The sequence below is a fragment of the Durio zibethinus genome, chromosome 6, assembly GCF_047325235.1.
Source record: "Durio zibethinus cultivar Kanyao isolate XHJ-2024 chromosome 6, ASM4732523v1, whole genome shotgun sequence".
NCBI classification, from domain to species: Eukaryota; Viridiplantae; Streptophyta; class Magnoliopsida; order Malvales; family Malvaceae; genus Durio; species Durio zibethinus.
In genome coordinates this window covers 30,508,013-30,529,560 of record NC_143167.1, presented here as the reverse complement: position 1 = coordinate 30,529,560, position 21,548 = coordinate 30,508,013, and the positions used below count along the sequence as shown (strand labels likewise).

General features: G+C 34.0%; 3 protein-coding genes across 5 annotated transcripts; 1 reads left to right on the top strand and 2 right to left on the bottom strand.

Annotated features, from left to right (window-relative positions):
* Positions 1–486: 486 nt before the first annotated feature.
* LOC111286411 (uncharacterized) lies at positions 487–4,191 on the bottom strand. The gene is made up of 5 exons (XM_022876348.2): positions 3,643–4,191; positions 1,686–1,742; positions 1,465–1,527; positions 1,309–1,377; positions 487–1,137 (listed from the first exon to the last, which is right to left on the bottom strand). The coding sequence occupies exons 1-5, from the start codon at positions 4,003–4,005 to the stop codon at positions 874–876; spliced, it is 816 nt and encodes a 271-aa protein (XP_022732083.2). The 5' UTR covers positions 4,006–4,191; the 3' UTR covers positions 487–873.
* A 4,717-nt stretch (positions 4,192–8,908) lies between these two features.
* Positions 8,909–10,149, bottom strand: LOC111285654 (uncharacterized). The gene has a single exon (XM_022875207.2). The coding sequence runs from the start codon at positions 9,894–9,896 to the stop codon at positions 9,357–9,359; it is 540 nt and encodes a 179-aa protein (XP_022730942.1). The 5' UTR covers positions 9,897–10,149; the 3' UTR covers positions 8,909–9,356.
* Positions 10,150–17,483: 7,334 nt separating this feature from the next.
* On the top strand, positions 17,484–21,389 carry LOC111286470 (putative receptor-like protein kinase At1g80640). Of its 3 annotated transcripts, none has more exons than XM_089762759.1 (11): positions 17,513–17,614; positions 17,815–17,895; positions 18,345–18,518; positions 18,645–18,895; positions 19,003–19,135; positions 19,210–19,273; positions 19,349–19,445; positions 19,590–19,692; positions 20,159–20,277; positions 20,360–20,449; positions 20,899–21,389. In XM_089762759.1, the coding sequence occupies exons 2-11, from the start codon at positions 17,877–17,879 to the stop codon at positions 21,037–21,039; spliced, it is 1,191 nt and encodes a 396-aa protein (XP_089618885.1). In that variant the 5' UTR covers positions 17,513–17,614; positions 17,815–17,876; the 3' UTR covers positions 21,040–21,389. The 3 variants fall into 3 exon arrangements, with proteins under 3 accessions (XP_022732193.2, XP_089618885.1, XP_089618887.1); XM_089762761.1 differs by having other exon boundaries at positions 17,536–17,680; XM_022876458.2 differs by having other exon boundaries at positions 17,484–17,895.
* Positions 21,390–21,548: the final 159 nt, after the last annotated feature.

Below are 21,548 nucleotides of genomic sequence, written 5' to 3'. Positions count from 1 at the left end.
CTTGCAATTAAGGTTTATCTTCACTCTTTTCCCCAAGATCGGGAATCAAGATATAAAGCCAATGGGAAAAATACTTTCTCAATTCACTTCTAATACCTTTTAACATAGTCGAAGGAACATCGTCGACAAATGCTACTAGCAAAAACAAACACCAGATGGAAGATTTGATCCAGGTTGACTTGTAATTTAAAGCACAAACCACGGATTAAAGTTTTAACAAAATACATTTCGCATTTTTCACATTAAGTCAATTTTCAGATAAAACGAATTATCATTCGACAAGAATTGCTACTTCTAAATCCAGGTTATAGTCTGTCAAACGTACTTGCATTTTGGTACAAAGGTGAAGAGTTAAACAATATAAGAAATTTCACTAGTAATGAAGATTATAAGGGAATAATATCAGAGATTCTGGGAAGTCCTTTCCGGAATTCCTCCCCCAAGTTGAACATAAAAAAATTGAAAAAGGGGGACTGGAAACAGAGATTGTAACAACAAAACTGTGCAACTAGTTTCAAGAAGTTTACAACATGGCCAAGCCATGAGCATCAGATTACACCTACAAAGAATCACAATTATTTCTACATAAATTCCGAAACAAGAAGTAACGAGGGTTTACCCCAACTGAGGAATTTAGGAGCCTCCACCTTGACAAGATTCTCTACCATCTACAGGGTAGGATTTCTTCACTACCCTCTAGGGTTGGCAATTGGTGCAACTCTAACTGTGCTATCTGTTGCTTGGCCTGAGTTTCATTATAGTTGTATCAGCAAACAGCTCATTGGGCAGTACCAGTATTTTCTACCAAGTCCCTCCCCCTCCACTTTCTCACAACCTTTGGCTGCACGAACGGGAAGTAGTGAACTCATCTTTTCAGCTAGTCCCATATAAAGTTTCAGTGCCAGAATCATCTTCAGCAGGCATCATATTTAGATCAGGCAGTAAGAAAAAACTCTCCTCGCTAGAAACAGCCTTGCCCACATTGCAAGAATCTAACAGTGGTTTTCGATCATCAAGGGCATGTGAGGGCAAGGTTGAGGGAATGTAGTCAAGAGAAGAGCGTTGACAGGAAGGTACTTTCTCAGGCTCATTAGCAATTAAACTCGAGTTGTTTGCAGTGCGCAAGTTCAAATCAAGCTGCAATAGAAGTAGGTTAAAATAAAAAAGGAGAAACAGAAGAATGTTTATACAGATTTCTAAGATTAATAGTACTTATTTTTTGGCTAATTATATGCCCAAATTTTGTATGATGTTGATTAATGAATTGCCGGAATGGTACTTCAGTTATTAAAGAAACATTATGCTAACCTTAATTCTTTTCAAGTTTTCATTCCTGGCTCTCTGTTCTTTACAAGTAGCATGCATAGATGCTATCTCCTGTTCAACGAATAAAAGATGACTGTAAGATTAACTGACTGCAGTCAAGAGCACATGATGAATTCAGTAAAACACCATTCAACGCACCTTTTTCAAATAAAACCCTTCCTTCAAAAGCAGACTCTCCTCCTCCTTAAGTTCAGCAAAAGTCTGAAAAATGATAAATTCTTCTGAATTAATACCATTGAAAATGTACAGAATCAAGTAAATCCTGGAATCAATCCCAGCAATCCATGAATCATCCTCAGACATTTCTTACATAAACATCTCCTAGGAAAATCATGCACCAGAAAGATCAATTCGTTTACCTTCTTTCTTCTTGATCTCTTGGTAGTTGTGCTGGTGGTTTCATTAGCAGCAATGCCCTGCAACGTACACCAAGCAGTCATAAATTAATTAATTAATTAATCCCAACCAGAAACCAATAAATTTAAAAAGAAATGCAATCAGATCATTTGGCAATGAGATGATGGGAAAAAAAAGGAGTAGAAATCCAGAGTGGATAAACACTCAACTAAAGTTTGGAATTGGGTCTAAAAACCTCAAACATGCAAACTTGACATTATCCAAATTGCCATGAACTTAACAAACGCTGTCTCACGACACATTTACAGTTTCCTAATTTCCCATTGCCGTTAGGCATGTTAGCCAACTCCTCCAATAAAAATTAACCAACCACTTTTTCCTTACATTATTAAAAAAAGAAAAAAAAGAAAAAAAAAGATGGCACTCTCAAAGACACAACGAGGAACATGCATCCTTTGAAAGCACTTCCTGGTAGTACAGCTGGCAAATTCAGCATGGGAAGGGCTAGAATTAAATATTTGACAAAGCCGCTCCTACTCACTCAATTAACCAATAGTATCACGCCACGTCACATTAACAGGCATGTTAGCACATGATTGAACTCAAGCCCATCTCCTCACGTGACTTGTATCACATGACTTTTTCTGACATGGCCGGTTGATATTGGGTCACTCTCTGTATAAACATAAGCTTCCCGACACCTAATAAAAATATCACTCTCAACTTTCAATTTGTCCAAATCAGACAGTTAATGATCCATCGAATCCCAAATCATAAATGTTGGACATTTGTGGGACGCAAACGCTAAAGATATCCCAATCTCGGAGAAAGGTAAGGCTAAAGCCATAAAAAGAGTAGATAAACACGAGAAAACCATTACGAATACAAATCCAGTTACAGATAGCGATGGAAGGGAAGGGAAGGGAGGGGAGGACCCACCAAATTCGGTTGCACCCGCGACAGGCCTGATAATTTCTCTCCTCACAAAACAAACGAAATCCTAATCGAAACAAAACGGCCTGAAATTATATGATTTATCCATCCGCCACTAACAACATTACACCAAACCCAAAGGGCATAACTACACCCCTCTGTCAATGGACCCCACCTACTTTATTATGACCAAAACGCCCTCAAAGGGATCCTCTATGGGGAAGTTTCCTGGTTCTTACGGTGGTGGGGAGGATGGCCCCAGTGAATTTTTTTCTCTCTTGTGACGAAACTGTCTTTAAACGAAAAAGCCTGGTAACTAGAATCTAAGGGGGGGTTGTTGTTTGGAAGGGCGATTTAGTAAATCTAAAGACAGCCAACAAATGAATGATAGGTGACCAGAAAAGAGGCGAGAAGAAAACGTGAAAGCACCTCCAATCTGCTTTTAGTGCTGACCTCACGTGAAAATGTAAAATCCCTAAAAGCACTAGGGCATTTTAGTCAAACATAAAAAGATGACACTGCTTGTTTTTATTGTCCTGTTAAACCGATAGTCGGAGAGATCGAACCCAAACTAAGAAAGTTTGAAGATGACGAGAAACGAAAAGCAATGGGCAGATTTGACCTCAGTGAGTAAAGTTCTTGAAAGGGCAGTTTCGTCAGCTGAAAATGAGAAAAACCCAAAGCATCGGTTTACATGACAGAGAAATACGAACGAGTAAGGAGATTAAAGAGGGGTTATATGGTCATTTGATCTAAGAAAAAAAAGAGAGAGAAGTCATCCAGTTAGACAAGAATGTCTCGTCGACGGGACACAAACGAAAAACCAAAAACAAAAGGCCAAAAGGCAAGAGCCAAAACCAAACCCATCGCTTCTTCAAATCCGAAAAAAAAATGGTAGTGGCAAGCTGTTTGACATGCCAAACAGGGACATTTCCATCAACACCGACCAAAGTATGACAAAGCAAAAGATCAGCTCCTGAGAACGAGACAGAGAGTGAGAGAGAGAGGGAGTAAGTGAAAAGAAACCTTGGATCTGGAAGGTGCAGATGGCGGAGAACGAAGGAATTGTTTACTGGTCTCTTCAAAGCCGTCGGCGGTGGAAGGAGAGGCGCCGCCGCCACCACCGCTCCAAGAAAGAGGCGTGGTGGGGCTACCTCTAGTGCTGACGCTGAAATCTCCATCTCTCTTTGCGTCGCATCGCATCAAAATAGGCCTAGACCTCGGCTGACGTATCCCCCATTTAAGTCCAGCCACCAGAGATTTCGGAGCAGGTGGCGCCGCCTGAGCCTGCTTGAGCCTTACCAGCAGCTCCACCACCACGTTGTCGTCCGTCATCGCCGCCCGAACCCAGTCATCTTTCATCGCCATCGTCGTCATCATCATCATCATCACCGCCACCACCACCACCTCCAAACGAAACAAAAAGAGAGGGAAGAAAAAGAGCCCAGATGTTGATAAAGAGTGGATATGAAGAAAAGATATAGATGGGACTTGCAAGAGAGAAGAGAGAAGATATTGGGGGTGGCAAGGAATGAGAGAAAAGTTAAAAATGTGAAAGAAAGTGAGGGAGATGGGCGTGAGCAGTGTATATATACGTGGGTGCCTTTTCTTTTCTTTTTTTTTTTTCTGGTTTTCTTTTTAATAAAAATAATTTTTATTTAATTATTAAAAATATTTTGGAAGCTGTTTGTGTGGTGGCTTAGATTCCAGTTATTCGGTTTGTTTTCTCGTTTGCTTATACAAACAACACTTCTCTCTCGTTGTTATAAAAGGGGTCGGGCGAGAACGCGAGAGAGAAGAGAGTGATGTGTGTGCGTCTGACTCTGACTTTTATTTTTTTATTTTTTATTTGTTTAGATGAGCGAAAAGGTCGGGTTGAAGGATGACATGTGGCGCTGGCAGGTTTCAATTGTTTTTGGCTTTATAGGGCTTCGGAAACTGATAACCACCGCCGATTCATTGCCTTTTCAATGCTTGGTTGATGACCAGACTTATTTGTAATATATATGGAAATAAAATACAAGTACTATCTCATTGTTTCTTCTAAGAAAATTCTACATCTTCTTTTTTCTTCAAGTAGGCCGTATGCATCTTCAGGAGCTGGCTTTGTTCTACACTTCTCCTGTTGAACCACTCCATTAAGTTTCCACATCCAAACTCAGCCTACCGTTGTCAAGCACTCTCTTTTTTATCAGCTCTATTTTTTGCCCTTACTCTCTTATATTTCGTTTGGTTCCTGTGAAAGTAAAAAAAAAAAAAAACATCGAAAACAAAAAAAAAATATCATACTACATTGATATAATTTTCTAATTAACTAGATAATAAATTTTCTTTCGTTTACAAAGGTTTTAAATTAATTACCATCAAATATTACATTTTTTTCACTCATAACTAGAGGTGGCAAAGCAATTTGAATTAAAAAATTCATCCCTTCATTCAAATTTAACCTAAACCGTATACAGTACGGAATTAATTCAGAATTAAAAAGATTGAAATCAAATGATTTTAAAAAATTAATTTTAAAATAAATTAATTTAATTTTTAAATTTCATAATTTAATTCAAAATGATTAAGTTTGATAATTCAATTGTCAATAAAATTTTAAATTGAAAATAATTCAAAATTGAAATTATATAAACTTTCTTCGATGTGAAATAATCCAAGTGAAATGTTAAATACCACTTCTACTTGTAAGTGTGATACTTTTTATTCGAATGCTTTAACCGAGAAAGGTATCAAGCCTCAAATGGGAAATTCATATGCATTAGAGAAAAGCTGATATCCCCACCAACACACTACAATTTTTCTCATTTGAAATTTTTTTTGTTTGAAAATTTTTTTTCATTTGCATATTTATTCATAAACCCCTCCCCCCCCCCCCCCCCCCCCAAAAAAAAGTAATGTTTCGATAAAAATATATAAAAATTTAATTATTATTGTTTAAAATACGTATATTTGTAGCCATTATATTTATATCAAACAATTTTACTATTTGAAATTTAATATTAAATTACAACATTTGGAATCAATTTTTTTTTATTTTTTGATTGTAGCTTTCTTCGTACAAAATTAGAAAAAGAATAAAAATTGTTATTAATTAATATTAAAAGCAAAGTGATAAGTGAAACCAACCTGAAAGTTATAACATGTAATATTATGGTTTTACTTTAAGATCTTATGAAATTCTGTAGTTTGTATTTTGTTTTTGCAGAAGCTTATAGTAGCAAGGTACTTAAATCAATTTTGGTGCACCAGAAGAATTAAATGCAAATTTCTCACGTGTAAAACGGCATCGGTTTTATTTTGAGGAAAGAATGAATATCGAATAATGATATAAGGTAGTATCTAAAAATGCTATGATTAGAGGAGGAAGGCTAAGGTTAGCGTGGGTGACAAGACTGCTTTCGGCTTTCGGCGAGTGCACGTCTTGGGCTCTCCCTCTGGTTTCTGTCTTTTGTTTTGTTTTTCTGTCTTTGTCAGCCTAACGCAACTATAACACTTGCTTTTCCATTTTGTTTTCTTCAAAGTAATTCAAGTAATTATTAGTGTTGATTCTAGCTTTGCCTCCTTCAAATGGAGCTGTCTATCATCAATTCATCAGCCTTGGGCTAAGAAACTTGTAATGTGATTTGGAGTGTCATGCATGTAACTTCCCCTTGCAGAATTTCGCATATAATAGGCCAAAATATAGCAAAATGAGAGATGATTCAATGACCTGAAAATCCATCTCTAAAAGGAACCATAAATTTAGTAGTTGAGAGTTATTCATTAGATGGAAAAAAAATGCAGAACCAAACTCTGGATGTTTTGGACAATTATTGAGGTCATCCCATCCATGAGCCTCACTGTCTCATTATGTATCAGCCTTTTAGAGAATGCTTCCTTCCTTTTTTTTTTTTTTTTTTGGCATTTATATTTAGGTTTTGCCTTTGAGGAATGAGGATCCAGTCAATAAGAACATTACTAGAGAGCAATTCCACATAGCCCACCAAGTTACAAATTTGTCAGCTCCAGGAAAAGTTTGGTGAATGTTAAATTGTTGACCTAGTTCAATCTATTCAGTAATAAAGAAACCTGTTTCTGGGACCAACGTTACGATTTTTTTTTTCTTTTTCTAAATCTTTTGGATTGGTGTAAATCTCAACTTTCCCTGCACATTACGTCAGGCATATAACGGGGGCTTCTTAACCACCTTGACAGAGAAAATCATAGCCTAAATCAGAAGAATCATTTAATAGTTTACAGTCCATCTCCAAATCAACCAAAAAAAAAAAAAAACTAATGGAAGATGAGGTATTTCGATTAAACTCTTATGCTACAGGTGGAGACTTAAGTTTTAATTTGTGTGGTTTTAAAATTTGAAAATGAATTCATTTGATATTTCAGATCAATTTTCAACTGAATCGGTATATGTATACTCTAACCATCAGGCCAGTCGCCTCAAGCTACTGCTAAACAAAGCTACACAAAATATTTGATGGAAAGCTAAAGACCAATATTCCTTTGTGTTCTTACGCTTTCGTATTCTATCTTTCAGTGTTTATTTTGTGCCTGTACGCTTGAGTTTCATAGTTAAGCATACGAAATCTATTCTCAATCTAAGACTAAGACGGCACAAAATTTGACTTAACATCAGAGCGCGCGACACTTATGCTTGGTTAAAATTTTAAAATTGAAAAAGTTTTTTGCACCGTTATTTTGTACAAATTGTAAGTTTGTTGAGTATGTACACTGGATGGCCCAGTATGTGATGTTTAATGAAGTGGGACAAGATAGCATATTTAAGAACATTAGATGGAAGCTCCACTTGCAGCTTGGTCTCTATGACATTCTGGTTTGGATTAAGACACCAACCATTTCTATTTCCTGGACAACATATTCGGTTTTATATACGATATAGATAATGACACTATGCCCTCTCACCTCCCAATCCCTTCACTCCGCCTCCTTTTTTATTAGAAATAAATTCTCAATTCACTTTATGCTTGATGAACAGAAAGTTTTTTTTAATATATATTAAGAAAAGATGTGTAAGGACGCTAGCTTTTTTCCATGTTAGTCAGAAATGGCTTTTAAGTATTCCATTAGATCTGCTTTTGGGTTGAAATTTGTTGGTCTCTATGCGACTTTTGAGACCTTTGACAAGGACACTAGTTTGTCGTCATCGAACATCAATATTCAATCTCAAACCTTCAAAGTCTCCTTTTTTTCTGAATTCAATACGAAGCAAGGTGTTGTGTCTTGCTATTGACACTAACGTTGTCTTTAGTGTTTTACTTATTCATCTTGTTCCTAGTAGAATTCAAGGTAACGTAACTTCCCTCTGAATTCTCCTTTGGGCTTCGGCCTGGCTTAATTCCAACTTCTCTCTAGGCTTATCTCATTACCAACGGAAAAGGATTGAACAGTCTATAAAGTGGGCCAAACAAGGGGACTCATGTACGGGAATAGTGAAATTTTAATGGGCTAATACAGCCCAACCTAGACCGAGAAAGCGTTCCCCTGCCCATCAAGAAAGGCCGACAGTTTGAAACGTACACGTCTTCTCGAAAATCTGATGTGACCCCCAGACCTCCAGCTCAGTTTCTTCCGAAACATTTTCTGATTTCTATGCTCTGCTAAAAACCTATGACGCGTGTCTTTTGGGTTTGGTCAAACACTGTAGTTTTTAAAATGTAAATTTCCAGGATTCACAGATATTTTGAACATAAAATTTCCAGTGATTCACGGTTTGGACACTAGAGCGTGTTGGCAAAATAAGCATTACCTGCCACAAGAAAACAAGGACTAAACTCCAAGATGATAAGAATTACTCTGTTCTCAACGCCGCCAAAAACGATTGAACCCTTGACTTCCCTAAGAAACCACAGCGTCTGTGTTGATTAATCAAGATATAATTAAAAAGTAGTTGGAACCAGAAGACATGCAGGGATGGAAATGCAATGGGTATCGTGTGGCCAGTGGGACAGGCACCACCACGACTAAGAATTTTGCCCAAGTGAAAACTGAAATATGCTCCAAAACGATAAGCAGCCTGTGACTTCCTTAATGCCTGAATTCCGAGCAAATCATTCCAACTACAAGAAATTTTAACTACGATTATTCCCACACAAAAAACCTGATTCCAAAATTCGAATTGCCGTTCCACAATCCAACTTTAATGAAAAAGTTCATTTCCTGGCCACTGTATTTCTGAATCGATTCCTTCTTTCGGCTAGTTCATAGAAGTTCATAGAACAAGATTTAACAATCATGGGAAAATTCATCCTCCCAAAAAAGCATAAAACCGAGATTCGACAATGAAAAACCACTAAAATTTCATTCATAAATCAGAAGACTACTACATCATAACTAATAACTGACAAGCAAGAGGGATACATGAATCAATTACACGATTCACACCCCAACATACTTGACGACTAGTTCAGGTTCAAATACAGACCCAGTGCCGAATACCAAATACACAAGAAAAATAGGAAATGAAATTAACCCTATATAGACAGTAGACACCCAGCAGACACCCTGCATACCAAAGCAAATAATCTAATTAAGTCTAGACAAAAGCTAAACTTTACAGCAGAGGAACTTGATTAGGAAAACTAAAACCTACTTTTTTGAGTTAGCTACTTCGATCCTTCCCCTTGAAAAAATAAGGGATGATCGAAAATTAGAGAACCCAAACGAGAGATTAGCAATCTGCAACAAATTAATTAAAGCATCAGGCCTCGATTTCGCTATAGCTACAAATCAAGCCTTAATATCCTCCTCAAGTCACTCGTCGCATCATCCTTCTTCACAGCAACGCCAATCTTCTTTGTAAAAAACGCTGGCATCGGAACAGAACTCGGAGGCGGCGATGTTATAAAGGCCGACCCAGCATAAAACGATGATGGAAAGACCTTCTTGTTGCTGTTGTTGTTTGACTCAGTGAGTCGGATCTGGGTCCGAACGGACCTGGGATCTGGACCTAAACGGTTAGCTGAAGCCAGATCTGCATCAACGTTTTCCTTTTCGAACCTTACATGCTTTTCCGGCGTCGTTTTTTTAAGATCTTCGCCGCGTTTGAGGATCCTGACTTGGCCCATAACGAGACTTTGGGCCGGAACTTTGCGGCCGGCAGTCGGACGAGAAGGAGGAGAGGTGTTCGGAGAACGCTTCTTACGGTTTGGTTGAGTACGGTTCGTCCGGTTAGGGTATGTGTTAGGGAAAGGGTTTTTTGGGTGTTTCATGGGATTAGGGAACCTTAAACAATCTTCTGGTTTTAGAACTGCAACACCCATGGCTGAACAAACAAGGAATTTACAAATTAAAAATGATAATCAACAATTAAGAGAATTGAAAGATTTGGAAATGGAAATTGAGCGAGGAAATTCAGACGAAATTTAATAAGAGAAAAAAAGATAAAACAAATTTATTTGTAAATCAGAAATAAAAATCTTAAAAGAGAGAGTAAGAAGGAACATTCGACAAACATGCAGTAAGCGTTTCGAAGGAGGGCTTTTAAAGGAGGAGCTAATGCAAGTTGATTGCGTTAATTTGCGTGGTCACACGTCTTATGTCGGTTTTACATCCCCCCTCCTCCTCGTGGCGGTATACAACTTGTTTGTTAAGGGTTTTTTTTTTTTTTTTTTTGTATAAAATATAAAATTGAAAATGCATACCAAATTTACTAGGTCTAGGATGCTTTCTTTTCTATTTTTGTTTTTAAACAATTCAAATGACTTCAATCATCCTAATTTTTTCTTCCTTTCATCGATGGAGTTATAAATTTTTTTTTTATAAAACGATCTTCCCATATTCTTCATTTTATAATATGATTTTAAGATTTTATGTATTCGGTATCTTACTTTTACAATATTTTCTCAAAATAATAAAACCTTTATGAATATTAAAAAATTCTGTCTTCCAAAAAAAATTTAAAAAAATTTCCCCGACCTTTTTTTTAGACAAAAAGTTTTCTCTCTACCAATTGAAAGAACTTGTGCGGTATTGATAAAGTCATAATAATTTCAAAATTTGTTATCATTTTATTTAAATAAATAATTTATAAGACAAATGACAAGGCATGATGTTATAATTTCCTTATATTTTATCATTTTGGCCTTGGGCTGACCAATAAAAGCCATTTATGTATATCACCATAAACAATTACGGATTTTCAAGTGTAGTATTCACGGAGAATAAGGCGCGTGGATAGTAGTACTTGGTGGAAAGAGTCCACCAAAACCTCGATTGTGATGGCTTGGCTGTGTGACGTGGGATCGAAGGAACCGGAGGCATAATTATCCACCACATTACAATTTCATCCCTCCACTTTAACTTATTTACGAAAGCACCCAAATAATCCACGGTTTAGGTTCTGATTTTTGTGTGTCAAGTTTGAATCTATTATATTTTCTTAAAACATAAATTTTATTTAATTATAATTTATTGATAAATTAAATAAATAAATTTTTTTTTCAAATTGATATATAATTTTTAATAAAATTGAAACTATATTATTTTATATTATTTAAAGTGTTTAAAATTATTGTATGTTGCAGATTTTAATTTGCTCTTTTACAACTAATAAATTAGTTAGCCAACCCACCTAAAGCATGAACCTTGGGCTATCACCTCGAAGGAAAGCGAGTACTTAGCGACCACGTCTTTTGTTGCAAATATTAAAATTTAAAACTGGAATCGAAAAAATATGTAACGGCTGGGTGACACGGTCCACAACCTTTGGCGATTTCTTTGCTTGTGATTACAAGTCACGTATTCAAAAATCAAAGCTGCTTAGGTCAAATCACTTTTAAAAGCTATCAAAGGTTACCTGTGACTTTAGTTGGGTTTGCAATTTCCGTGGAAATCAATGAGCGTTTGTTGAATAGGAAACGACTTTGGAAGTATCTCTCGGAGGACAGCTGGAGCCAAATCATATGCACACATATCGAATGAAAAGCGGATGACGTAGACGTGGTAAAAGACGTGTCCCCATCGGTCAGCCGACTTGCATGGGCCTTGGTAATTTGTCCAATCGGCTGACAGGAATGTTAATGGACGGTTCCTCCTTTTTTTTTTTTTTTTTTTTTCAGATATCAAATAAAAAGCTTTAAAGTTTAGAAAACTTTATGGCAATTTTTTTCTTTTAACATTATCAGTCCGGTTTTAAAATTTTTCTTAAAATTATTTATTTATAACATATAAAATATTATCAATGAATTTATTAATTTTATTAATAAAAAATATAAAATATTTTTAAAATATTAATTTAAATTTGAAATTTTTTAATTTTTAAAAGGTTTAGAAGAAAATTTTAATGTTATCTAAAAGGTTTTTCTTTTAATTTCTTTGTTTTCTAATTTTTTTGGTGTTTGTGGACAATCTATCACACCATTTACATCAATTCTTAAATATTATGAATAATTTTTAAATTATAATAAAATATTTAATATGTCATTTAAAATTTAAAAGCTTTTAATTTGTATATAAATTATAAATTTGTTAATTAATATAATATTTTAAATATTATTTATTTATTATATATTATAATTTAAAATTAATCACATTAAACATAAGTATTATATTAATTAGTAAATTTATAATTCAAGTATCATATTAAAAATTTTTAAATTTTAAACATCACATTAAATACTTTAAAAATATTCATGATGTTAACTTTTATTTTTTATATTTAAAGTTTTCAAATTCAAAATTTAATCATTAAAATTAAAAAAAAAAATTTTACACTTTTGACACGATTATTCTCGGTAATTATGAATGCCAAGTAAGTGGTGCAACCTTTTTGTTTATATGTGCCATAGCTTTAGTTTTTTCTGTTTTGAAGTACTTATTTGTGGTATGATTGGAGTCAATATGTTTTGTCCGATTTCATTTCATCTTTGAACACAAGAACACTAGGATATTATTGGTCTAAGTCTCTAAAACTTTTTGTATTCTTGGTAGAATACAATAGAGAGCTCAAATTCAATCATCGATGTTTCCAAGCAAATTGCAAAGTATTTACTATTTTTGTTGTTAATATTGAAGTTTTCACCATGAAATTTTCACATTTTTATATCCTCGTACTCTCTTCCTTTTCAAATTTAATATTATTCTAAGAGTATTTCATTTTGAACTTTCCACCTTTGAAAAAAAAAAAAAAACCACTAAATGAATTTTCTACTCCTCTTATTTACTCGATAGCTTGGGCCTCTTTAGAAAAACAAAATTAAAGCCAAAATTTTGGTCTTTAGGAAAATTGGACTTCAAAAGTTGGACTTTGAACGAAGCTTCTGGTTTAGCTTTGGGCTTATGCAAAGTCCAGAGCTTTGTGAGAAACATGGTGTTGAGCTGTCGAGGATGACCAAAACAAATTCTATTCACCATCTAATAAAAAAAAAAAAAACCCAAAAGAATAAAAATTAATTAAGTTTAAATTTACAACTGAAAAAAAAAAACACACACACACACACATCAAACATATGAGGAACCAAGTCTTGGTAGCTCACACATATTTCCATGGACGTGATTTAAGGGCACATGAGGTTAGTTACCTCGTTTGATAACCATGATCACCAAGACAGCGACCACATAAAAAAGCTTCGTAAAATCCATTTATCTACAGCCGATCTTTGCTACATCAAACTCTTCCCCTGCCAAATCATCTTATTCCTTTTTTTTTTTATTCATTTCTATCTTCAGTTTCTTATATATTCCGTCCATATAACAAGTTTTGGTTTTCCTTGCACCTGCTAAAGGTTTTCGTTTGTTGTAGAAGTAAAATAATCATGAGACTCCTGAGACAGATTTTTAGTTTTCATTAAGTCATTATCTTTGCAATTTGGCATAGAAGTACTAAATTTCAAGCATTACGTTGTCTTAAAAGGGTATTTTAGATCCATCGTCAGAAGCCAAACCTTACATTCATTATCATAAAAACATATAATTTTGAAGTTACTTCTTGTCTCTTAACTACACTTGTCTTCAAATTTCATCCCATTCTTCTCTTTTTCATCTTTATATACATTTATATTGTCCGCTGTTGAAAATTTTGGTCTTTACTTTCTTACATATGTGAAATCTTTCGTTTCCAATAAAAGTATTCAAGTGTCTTCTAAAGATGGATTTTTAGTCACAATTAATGCTCGACACTTGCTATATGATATGGAAGGGAGTAGCCGAATTCACCTCAGTCACTCTATTTTCAGGTTTGACACAGGGAAGCTCCTTCACATAGATGAATCTTCAACTTGCAGCCACTGTTTCCAGCGCAATGCAAATTTGTGGTTTATAGAAGGTTCCTCAGCTACCTACCTGAAAGTTAAATCCATTTTCTTCCGTTCTAAGACATTGAAAGTGAGTCTTAATGAAATAGAATCAATTTAGATACAAAACTGCTATAACTCGATATTTGAATTAATAAATTTGCGTCTTATTTTGGTTTTTAGGCAAACATAACATTGATTTCTATTCTAGCCTTGAGCTTATACAAGTTCAAGGTTCTAATCCCATTTTTAAGGCTTACTTTATTTCACAGGTTGAGAATTTTGTGATATTGCTGTTTTTTTTCTAACTCTTGTGAATATATTTTGCCCTTACCTATTTGTAATAATAGATTAATTGCCAACATTGCATGTGTTGAGATTTGAGAATGTCTACTGTAAATGGGGAAATTTTCTGACAGAAGAACTCTTATTTTTCTCCTAATGCATACGTAACCCACATGCATGCATGTACACTGAAGGAATGCTTTCTAATATCTATCAATAATTCAAGATCGTGAGTGTCCATCCTCTAATTTACTATTACTTTTCTTTTCCCCTTTCTCTTTCTCTGTATTTAATCAATGGTGTCAAAATTCAATCTCTATTAAATTGTTTACTGATCCTGCAAGTTAGCTGAGGCACCAATGCCCAATGGCCTACTAATTGATATGCAAAAAAGCTATTGATTAAAAATTGTTTAATTTTATTTTTTTGCACAAAAGAAATTATAGTTTAAGAATGTTAAAATTTAAATTTCAGACAATAAAAAAAGAAGTAAGTACACAACTGCTATATTTAGGAGTCTACTTAATCCAATATAATCTGGACAAGCCTTGCTAATCATATCCACTAAACATTGACGAAAAAAGAATTGGGTTTAGATTAAAAATATGTACAGACTTTCTAACTACTTGATTATACTTTCTTGCAACTTTGTACAATTGGTATAAGTTTCAACCTAATATTGTCCACATGATTCATTCTTCTTGATTTAATATTCATAAACTTGTCGCTTGATCAACTTTTTATTTGGAAAAGATTTAATTGTTCCAAAGGTTAATAAATTTATTATACCATAAGAATCTTACAATCAAATGATCCAAAAATTTAAAGCTCGACGTCTTTTAGTAATTGTAGCTTTTATAAAGTAGGGTCATTTGCTCATCTATGTAAAGTGTTACGTTAAGGAATATTTATTGTTAGGACTATTTTAACAAGTAAAAAAAAATCTACGTTAATACATACAATACTAAATGATTAATATATATAATCGTGCGATCTATTAATAAAATATTAAAATTTTAATTTTAATGATTATAGTTTAAAATTTGATAATATTAAATAAAAAATATATTAATATATGAAAATAATCTTAATTTAAGGGTTAGGTATGTGACATATATATATATGTACGATAGATTTAAGTAAATGTTAATATATTAAGCACTCTACAATTATAACTAAACAAAAGAAAATTTGAAAGGAGAGGTCATTTTATAGAGTAAAAGACTGTTAAGATTTCATCTCACAAAATTAGGTGGAAGGGATTATATACATAATTGCAAATTACTCGTTGAAAGCATTATAGTTTTGACTTATAACTCTTGGAGAGCAACTTCTAATCCGATTTCTTGTACAACATTGACATCGTTGTCAATTCTGCCGTTGCTCAATAAGGCAATTTAAAGACCAATCAAGTACATATATTAAAAAAAATCGATTTTACTTGCATAGATAAACAAGTTGATTCTCTTCCCACCAATTAATCCAGTGATCATATGGTAACCCAAATCATATTTATAAATTTAATTCCCTCATTTCAAGGAAGAAAATGTTATTGGAGATTCTTTTTTCAATTTCAATGTGAGAAAAGAAGAGAAAAATCACTGTCAGGCTACAATAGAAAATTCCGTTCTTGTTCATCTGGGTATTTGAGCTTAACAACATTTAAGAAACAGACTGAAACGAAAACCAAATCATATGGGGTGCCGTGGAAGGATGAGGTAATTTGTCTTCTCTTATAATTGTCCAAGGCATAAAATTTGTGTTATTACATGAGAAGAAGTTGAGGTAAAATTATCTGATGGGGAAGCTTAACCACCCTTAGATCTTTGCCAAAGTCATTTGATGAGTAAAACTTGACAAGAATTTTGAGCACCTGGCTTGCCTTGTTTTGCATGATAGATGTGGGTGTCTCATAACCAAACTTGAATGAATGGAAGGAAAAAAATGAACAAAAATGAAAAAGCTGGCGTGGGTCTTGGGGGCACTCAAACACACTATCCACCTAACACGTGAGAAAGCTGTTCTTGGTGGGATGTACATATATACATTCGTTGTAGACAGGCTAGGAAGGATCAGTGGTCTTGATTTTAAGTAAGCCAGTCGATTCTTACTGATTTTTAAGTCAAATATGGTTTTCTTTCAACCAAAATTGTGGGGTTGGGATTTTGGTTTTCGAGTTAAAAATTGATTTATTCTCACAGCCAATTTTCTCCAGAAACGTGATAGAAGTAAAAACTAAACAACAGGGAACTCGAGAGGCCTTGAAGAGATAGGCGACATGGTATGTTGAGTGCAAGAGTAGGTGCCTAGATAGGGTTACATTCTTTTAGCTTTGCAATTACAAAAGTGATAAATAATGCTGGAAGCCTTTTTCTGGAGCATGAATTTTGTGCTATGATAGCCAATAGCATAGCCAATAGCATCGAATTAATGTTAAATCAACCTCTGCATATTTGTTTCGAAATTTAGAACACTATACCATTTTTCTTCCTTGAAAATTAATAGCGCTCCCTCGATATGAAAAAAAAAAACCTGTATTAAAAATTCAAATTGATTTTGAATTTTATTTATATCTATATTTATGAAGATATAAATAAAAGAAAACAACGTGATAACATCCTTTGAATAACATTTTCAGATATTAATTCTTAGCATACATATTAAGAAAACATTAAAACATATTTATTTATATTAAATTTAAGCACTTTAATAAGTGAATGTAACCTGAAAATGAAGAGTTTGCCCTTTTTCTTTGGGATTAATGCTTAAGAAACCCTAAAAAAAATTTTATTTCTTTGTCATTTACGTAATTTCTCAACAATAAGCAAACACCTCCCCTCCCCCCCCCAAAAAAAAGAAAGAACAAAAATTTACTTTTTCTTGATTTGTTTCTTTAAAGTGAATTTTGAAGAACATATGTAAATATAATATTTAAAATATGATATGAATATAATATAAAAATAATATAATTTAAAATTTTAATAATAATTATATATAAATTTAATAAAATTTAAAAAATATATTTTATATTTTATATTAATATAATTTATAATAAATAATTTTTATATAAAATATAATATAAATACATAAAATTTAACATTTTACCTAAAATAAATACACAAATCACTGCTCAAGTGAGCAAATAAAAATTATACTCTCAGCCCGTCGGAGGCAGAGCAGTAGTAATGTAGTACTATTATTTTTGTTTTGGATCATTAACTCCCCACATGATTGTATTGTGAGACTGTCCCCACTTGCTACATAAACAACTTTCTTCTGCGTTCTTTTGCTTTTTCTACGTCTTAAAATAAAGACAGGAAAAAGAAGAGCCATAAAGTATTACAAAATTTAGAGATTAAAAAAAAAAAAAAGCAAAAAGAAAAACAGCCAAAGTGATCCCACAACATCTGAAAAAAAAAAAAGCCATTCTCTTTCTCTGTCCTTTTTAAGTTGATCCAGCAAAGGTTTAAGCCTGGGACTTTGCTCATATATCTCTTTCTTCATGTTTTCTTGAAAATTTATAATTGCTGGTAATAGTAAAAAGTATTACTCCTATTATTATTGTTTGAAAAGAAACAAGGGATGAAGAAGTTTCTGCCTCTCTTTCTTTTCCTTGTTTCACTTGTTTCTGTTCCTGAAACCATTATTGTTTTTGCCGTGCAAGGCCCTCTTGCTTCCTCTGTGTCCCCTGTCTCTTCACCCATTTCTAGTCCTCTCTCTGCTTCAATGTCTGCCTTCTCTCCAGGTACTACTTCTTCGTTTTTAGGCTTCTTTTTGCTTTTGAAACTGCCCGTTTGCCTTTTCTTTTGTTTCCACTCTGTTAACTAGTCGACACAAACTACTTGTTTTTCTCGACTGGCTAGTGTCAAACTTAAATCGTTTTTGTTTGTTTCTGGTTAGATGTAAGACCCTTATCTCAGTTCAAATTTTTTCCAAAAAAAGGAAATTTCAAAATTTAAAAACGACCACAGATTTCGGTGCTTTTAATACTTTGAATGTGAACAGGATTTTTTCTTCATGGAAATCATATGCCAGTTAATGCAAAATCTTTTTTTATTTTCAAATTTTATTCTAGTGATGAAGATGCTGCCCTGTTTATCTCTCTGTTTAATGCTACCTTGGAGGAAGTTTCTTTTGTTTTGCTAAAAAAAGGTTGTACTTTTTAACTCTATAAAGTGGTTAATGAAATAGCAGGGATTCAACTGGGAAGTGAGGAGCACAAAAAAATGGATCCACCGAAGAAAATGTTAATAGCTATCATTCTTGCTTGCTCTTCCTTGGGTGTAATTATCTCTTCGTTGTTTTGTTTATGGATTTGTTACGGGAAGAATTCACACAAATCCACCAAGAATGATGCTAAAAGTTCAGGTATCTTCTTTTGAGCCCATACCCAAATCAGTCATTCTTCATAGTTCTGGAATTTTGAGAGTTGGCTTTAGAAATTGATTTTTTTTATTTCTGTTTCCCCTGTTTTTTGTGGTTTGTAATTGGAAGATGCTGAAAGAGGGACTGGTTTTGCACCATTTTTGGGTAAATTCAAGTCTATGAGGATGGTTTCCAAGGAGGCTTATGCTTCTATTATGGATTATAAGATACTTGAAAAAGCTACAAACAAGTTTCATCAAGGTAATATTTTGGGTGAGGGTGGATTTGGATGTGTTTACAAGGCTCAATTTGATGATGGTTCTTATGCTGCTGTTAAGAAGTTGGACTGTGCAAACCAGGATGCAGAAAAAGAATTTGAGGTATTGTTTATGCAATAAATTTTTTTTTTTTTTTTAAATTTGATCAGTTCTTTTTATGTATTTTCTAGGATTTTATTTTGATCTTGAGTCATTGTTTGGAATTGCAGAATGAAGTGAATTTGCTATGTAAATTTAAGCATTCGAATATAATTTCACTGTTGGGTTTTAGCCGGGACAATGAGACAAGGTTTATCGTGTATGAATTGATGCAAAATGGTTCTTTGGAAACTCAACTACATGGTAAGAACTCTCTCTCTTTGTCTCTCATTAAGAAAAATGAAGAAGAGAATGGAATAATTTTAATTATATTGTAGGACCTTCACAAGGGTTGTCATTAACATGGCATAGGCGGATGAAAATTGCTTTGGACACAGCAAGGTGAGGTTTTGTTTGATCTTAGTTATTGCTCTTAGTTAATGAATAATATTAAAACAAATCTCAACTGTTGACCAGAGGATTAGAATATCTACATGAGCATTGCAATCCACCAGTCATCCATAGAGACCTGAAATCATCTAATATACTTTTGGATTCTGACTTCAATGCTAAGGTAATAACTAAAATGTTGATTGTTAGATGTACTTTTTGTTAGTATTAATACTTTTGTGTTTGTACTAATGCTGCTGGACATTATTAATGTCTTCTTTTAATAAATTTTTTGAAGCTCACTTTCTTTCATTTTGTTTGGATATAGCTTTCAGATTTTGGTCTTGCAGTAACTGATGCAGCCCAAAACAAGAATAATTTGAAGCTGTCAGGCACTTTAGGTTATATAGCCCCAGAATACCTTTTAGATGGTATGTACACTAAATCGGCTATAATTGTACATTCAATTCTGTTAAGTTGTTATTCATATTATTCTATGGTTTCTCTTCCTTTTTTTGCAGTTAATAAAAAGAACTTCTGGATCTTAGAGACTTCAATTATGTTTTTACATGTTCTGATCTCAATAAATATATGCTATAGATTAGTCACTCTTTTCACACGTGCTGCCACTAGAAGGCATCTGAACTAATTATGTTGTTTTCTTTTATTCTAAAATGGCTTCACATGAGCGTAAAGATTTTAATTGTCATCTTAAGAGATAGAAGAGGTCCAAATTATGAATTATATGTGATGTTCTGCAATTTCTTGGAAACCGGGGCTGGAAATGGCATATTAGAAGCACTGAATTCACTTTCAATGTGAATATATATTTTTTATCTGCTTGATGAAGTTTATAATTCCTCATAAAAAGCCTAAATCTATTATATGCTTTTCTAGGTAAATTAACAGATAAGAGTGATGTCTATGCATTTGGTGTTGTGCTGCTGGAACTTCTATTGGGAAGAAAGCCTGTTGAAAAACTGGCACCAGCTCAGTGCCAATCGATTGTCACATGGGTATGCCTTTCTCTTATGTTAGTTCACACAAAATAAGATAGAATGTTTGAAAATTTAAAGCCATAGCTATTTGTGAATGCAGGCCATGCCACAGCTTACTGACAGATCTAAACTCCCAAACATTGTGGATCCTGTTATAAGAAATACCATGGATCTGAAACACTTATATCAGGTTTGTAAGCTACTTAGTGACAAAACCACTTGGAGTGTCATTACTTGGTTCGCGACTTGATTTGGTTCTAGATCCAAATTACTTGGACCGAGCCAACCAGGCTTTGTTTAGTGCAAGGTCCAAGGAAAAATTTTCTTCTCATTTCTTATTTAAATTTTGTCTACACTTTCTGTCAAAGAAGTCTCATTGGTTAGGTCAGGTAGGAATGAGTGAGCTGAGAACCCCTGTAAAATGATAGTTCCTGAGAGTGCAACCACCTAGAAATATTACCATTATCCCTTGTTCTTATTAGGCTTGACTATGGATGTCTTTAGTTTGAATTATTGCCCTCCAATCTGAAGAAGAAAGAGGAAAGGGGTTGTAGCTTTTGGACACTAGCATTGCAGATTTGCATGCTTTCATTAATGTTATAGCTTTGATAACTGCAAAGTGGAATTGTAATTATGCAGGTTGCTGCCGTAGCTGTGCTATGTGTGCAACCAGAACCAAGCTATCGTCCATTGATAACAGATGTTCTCCACTCGCTTATCCCTCTTGTTCCTATGGAGCTTGGAGGGACACTAAGAGTTACTCCACCTCCTGCCTGTTGACCCTACAAACTACCTCGCGGGCGCTGACATGTCTGCAAATCAAGATCACATTTGCGATGCAGCCATTTGATTGTTGGTTTCGCATCCATTAAATCAAAGATCCACTTATCCACATCAGTTCCATTGCCCAATTATATGCAAAGATTTGATGATCATTCATACCTTTGGGGTGAAGACTGAAGATTAGCAGAGTTTCTGGTTCATATCTTTTGTAAACTGCACTATATTTCAAGTGCTTGCCTTTATACGGCAATTTTAGATTTACTTGTTCATACAATGATAATCTGGACCAACTCTGAATTCTCATACTTAAATGAGAAATTACTTTTGCCTTCGTTTCCTTTTCCAAATCGATTTCGCTTTATGTACTTAAATCACCCTTCATAATTCTATTAATTCGCTAATCTAAGTGCGGCATCCAAGTTCAATTGAATTTAAACCATCACAACTTTGTCTTTTGTTTAAGAATGTTAGCCTCTTCATTCAAAAAATGGCTAAAAAGATTAGTA

Coding starts and splice junctions, on each gene's coding strand:
- LOC111286411 (XM_022876348.2), bottom strand. CDS start 4,005: ATGATGATGATGATGACGACGATGGCGATGAAAGATGACTGGGTTCGG. Junction 1,528..1,685: donor AGAGATCAAGAAGAAAGAAG/GTAAACGAATTG, acceptor ATCATTTTTCAG/ACTTTTGCTGAACTTAAGGA. Junction 1,138..1,308: donor AAAACTTGAAAAGAATTAAG/GTTAGCATAATG, acceptor CTTCTATTGCAG/CTTGATTTGAACTTGCGCAC.
- LOC111285654 (XM_022875207.2), bottom strand. CDS start 9,896: ATGGGTGTTGCAGTTCTAAAACCAGAAGATTGTTTAAGGTTCCCTAAT.
- LOC111286470 (XM_022876458.2), top strand. CDS start 17,733: ATGAAGAAGTTTCTGCCTCTCTTTCTTTTCCTTGTTTCACTTGTTTCT. Junction 18,519..18,644: donor GAATGATGCTAAAAGTTCAG/GTATCTTCTTTT, acceptor TGTAATTGGAAG/ATGCTGAAAGAGGGACTGGT. Junction 18,896..19,002: donor ATGCAGAAAAAGAATTTGAG/GTATTGTTTATG, acceptor TTGGAATTGCAG/AATGAAGTGAATTTGCTATG.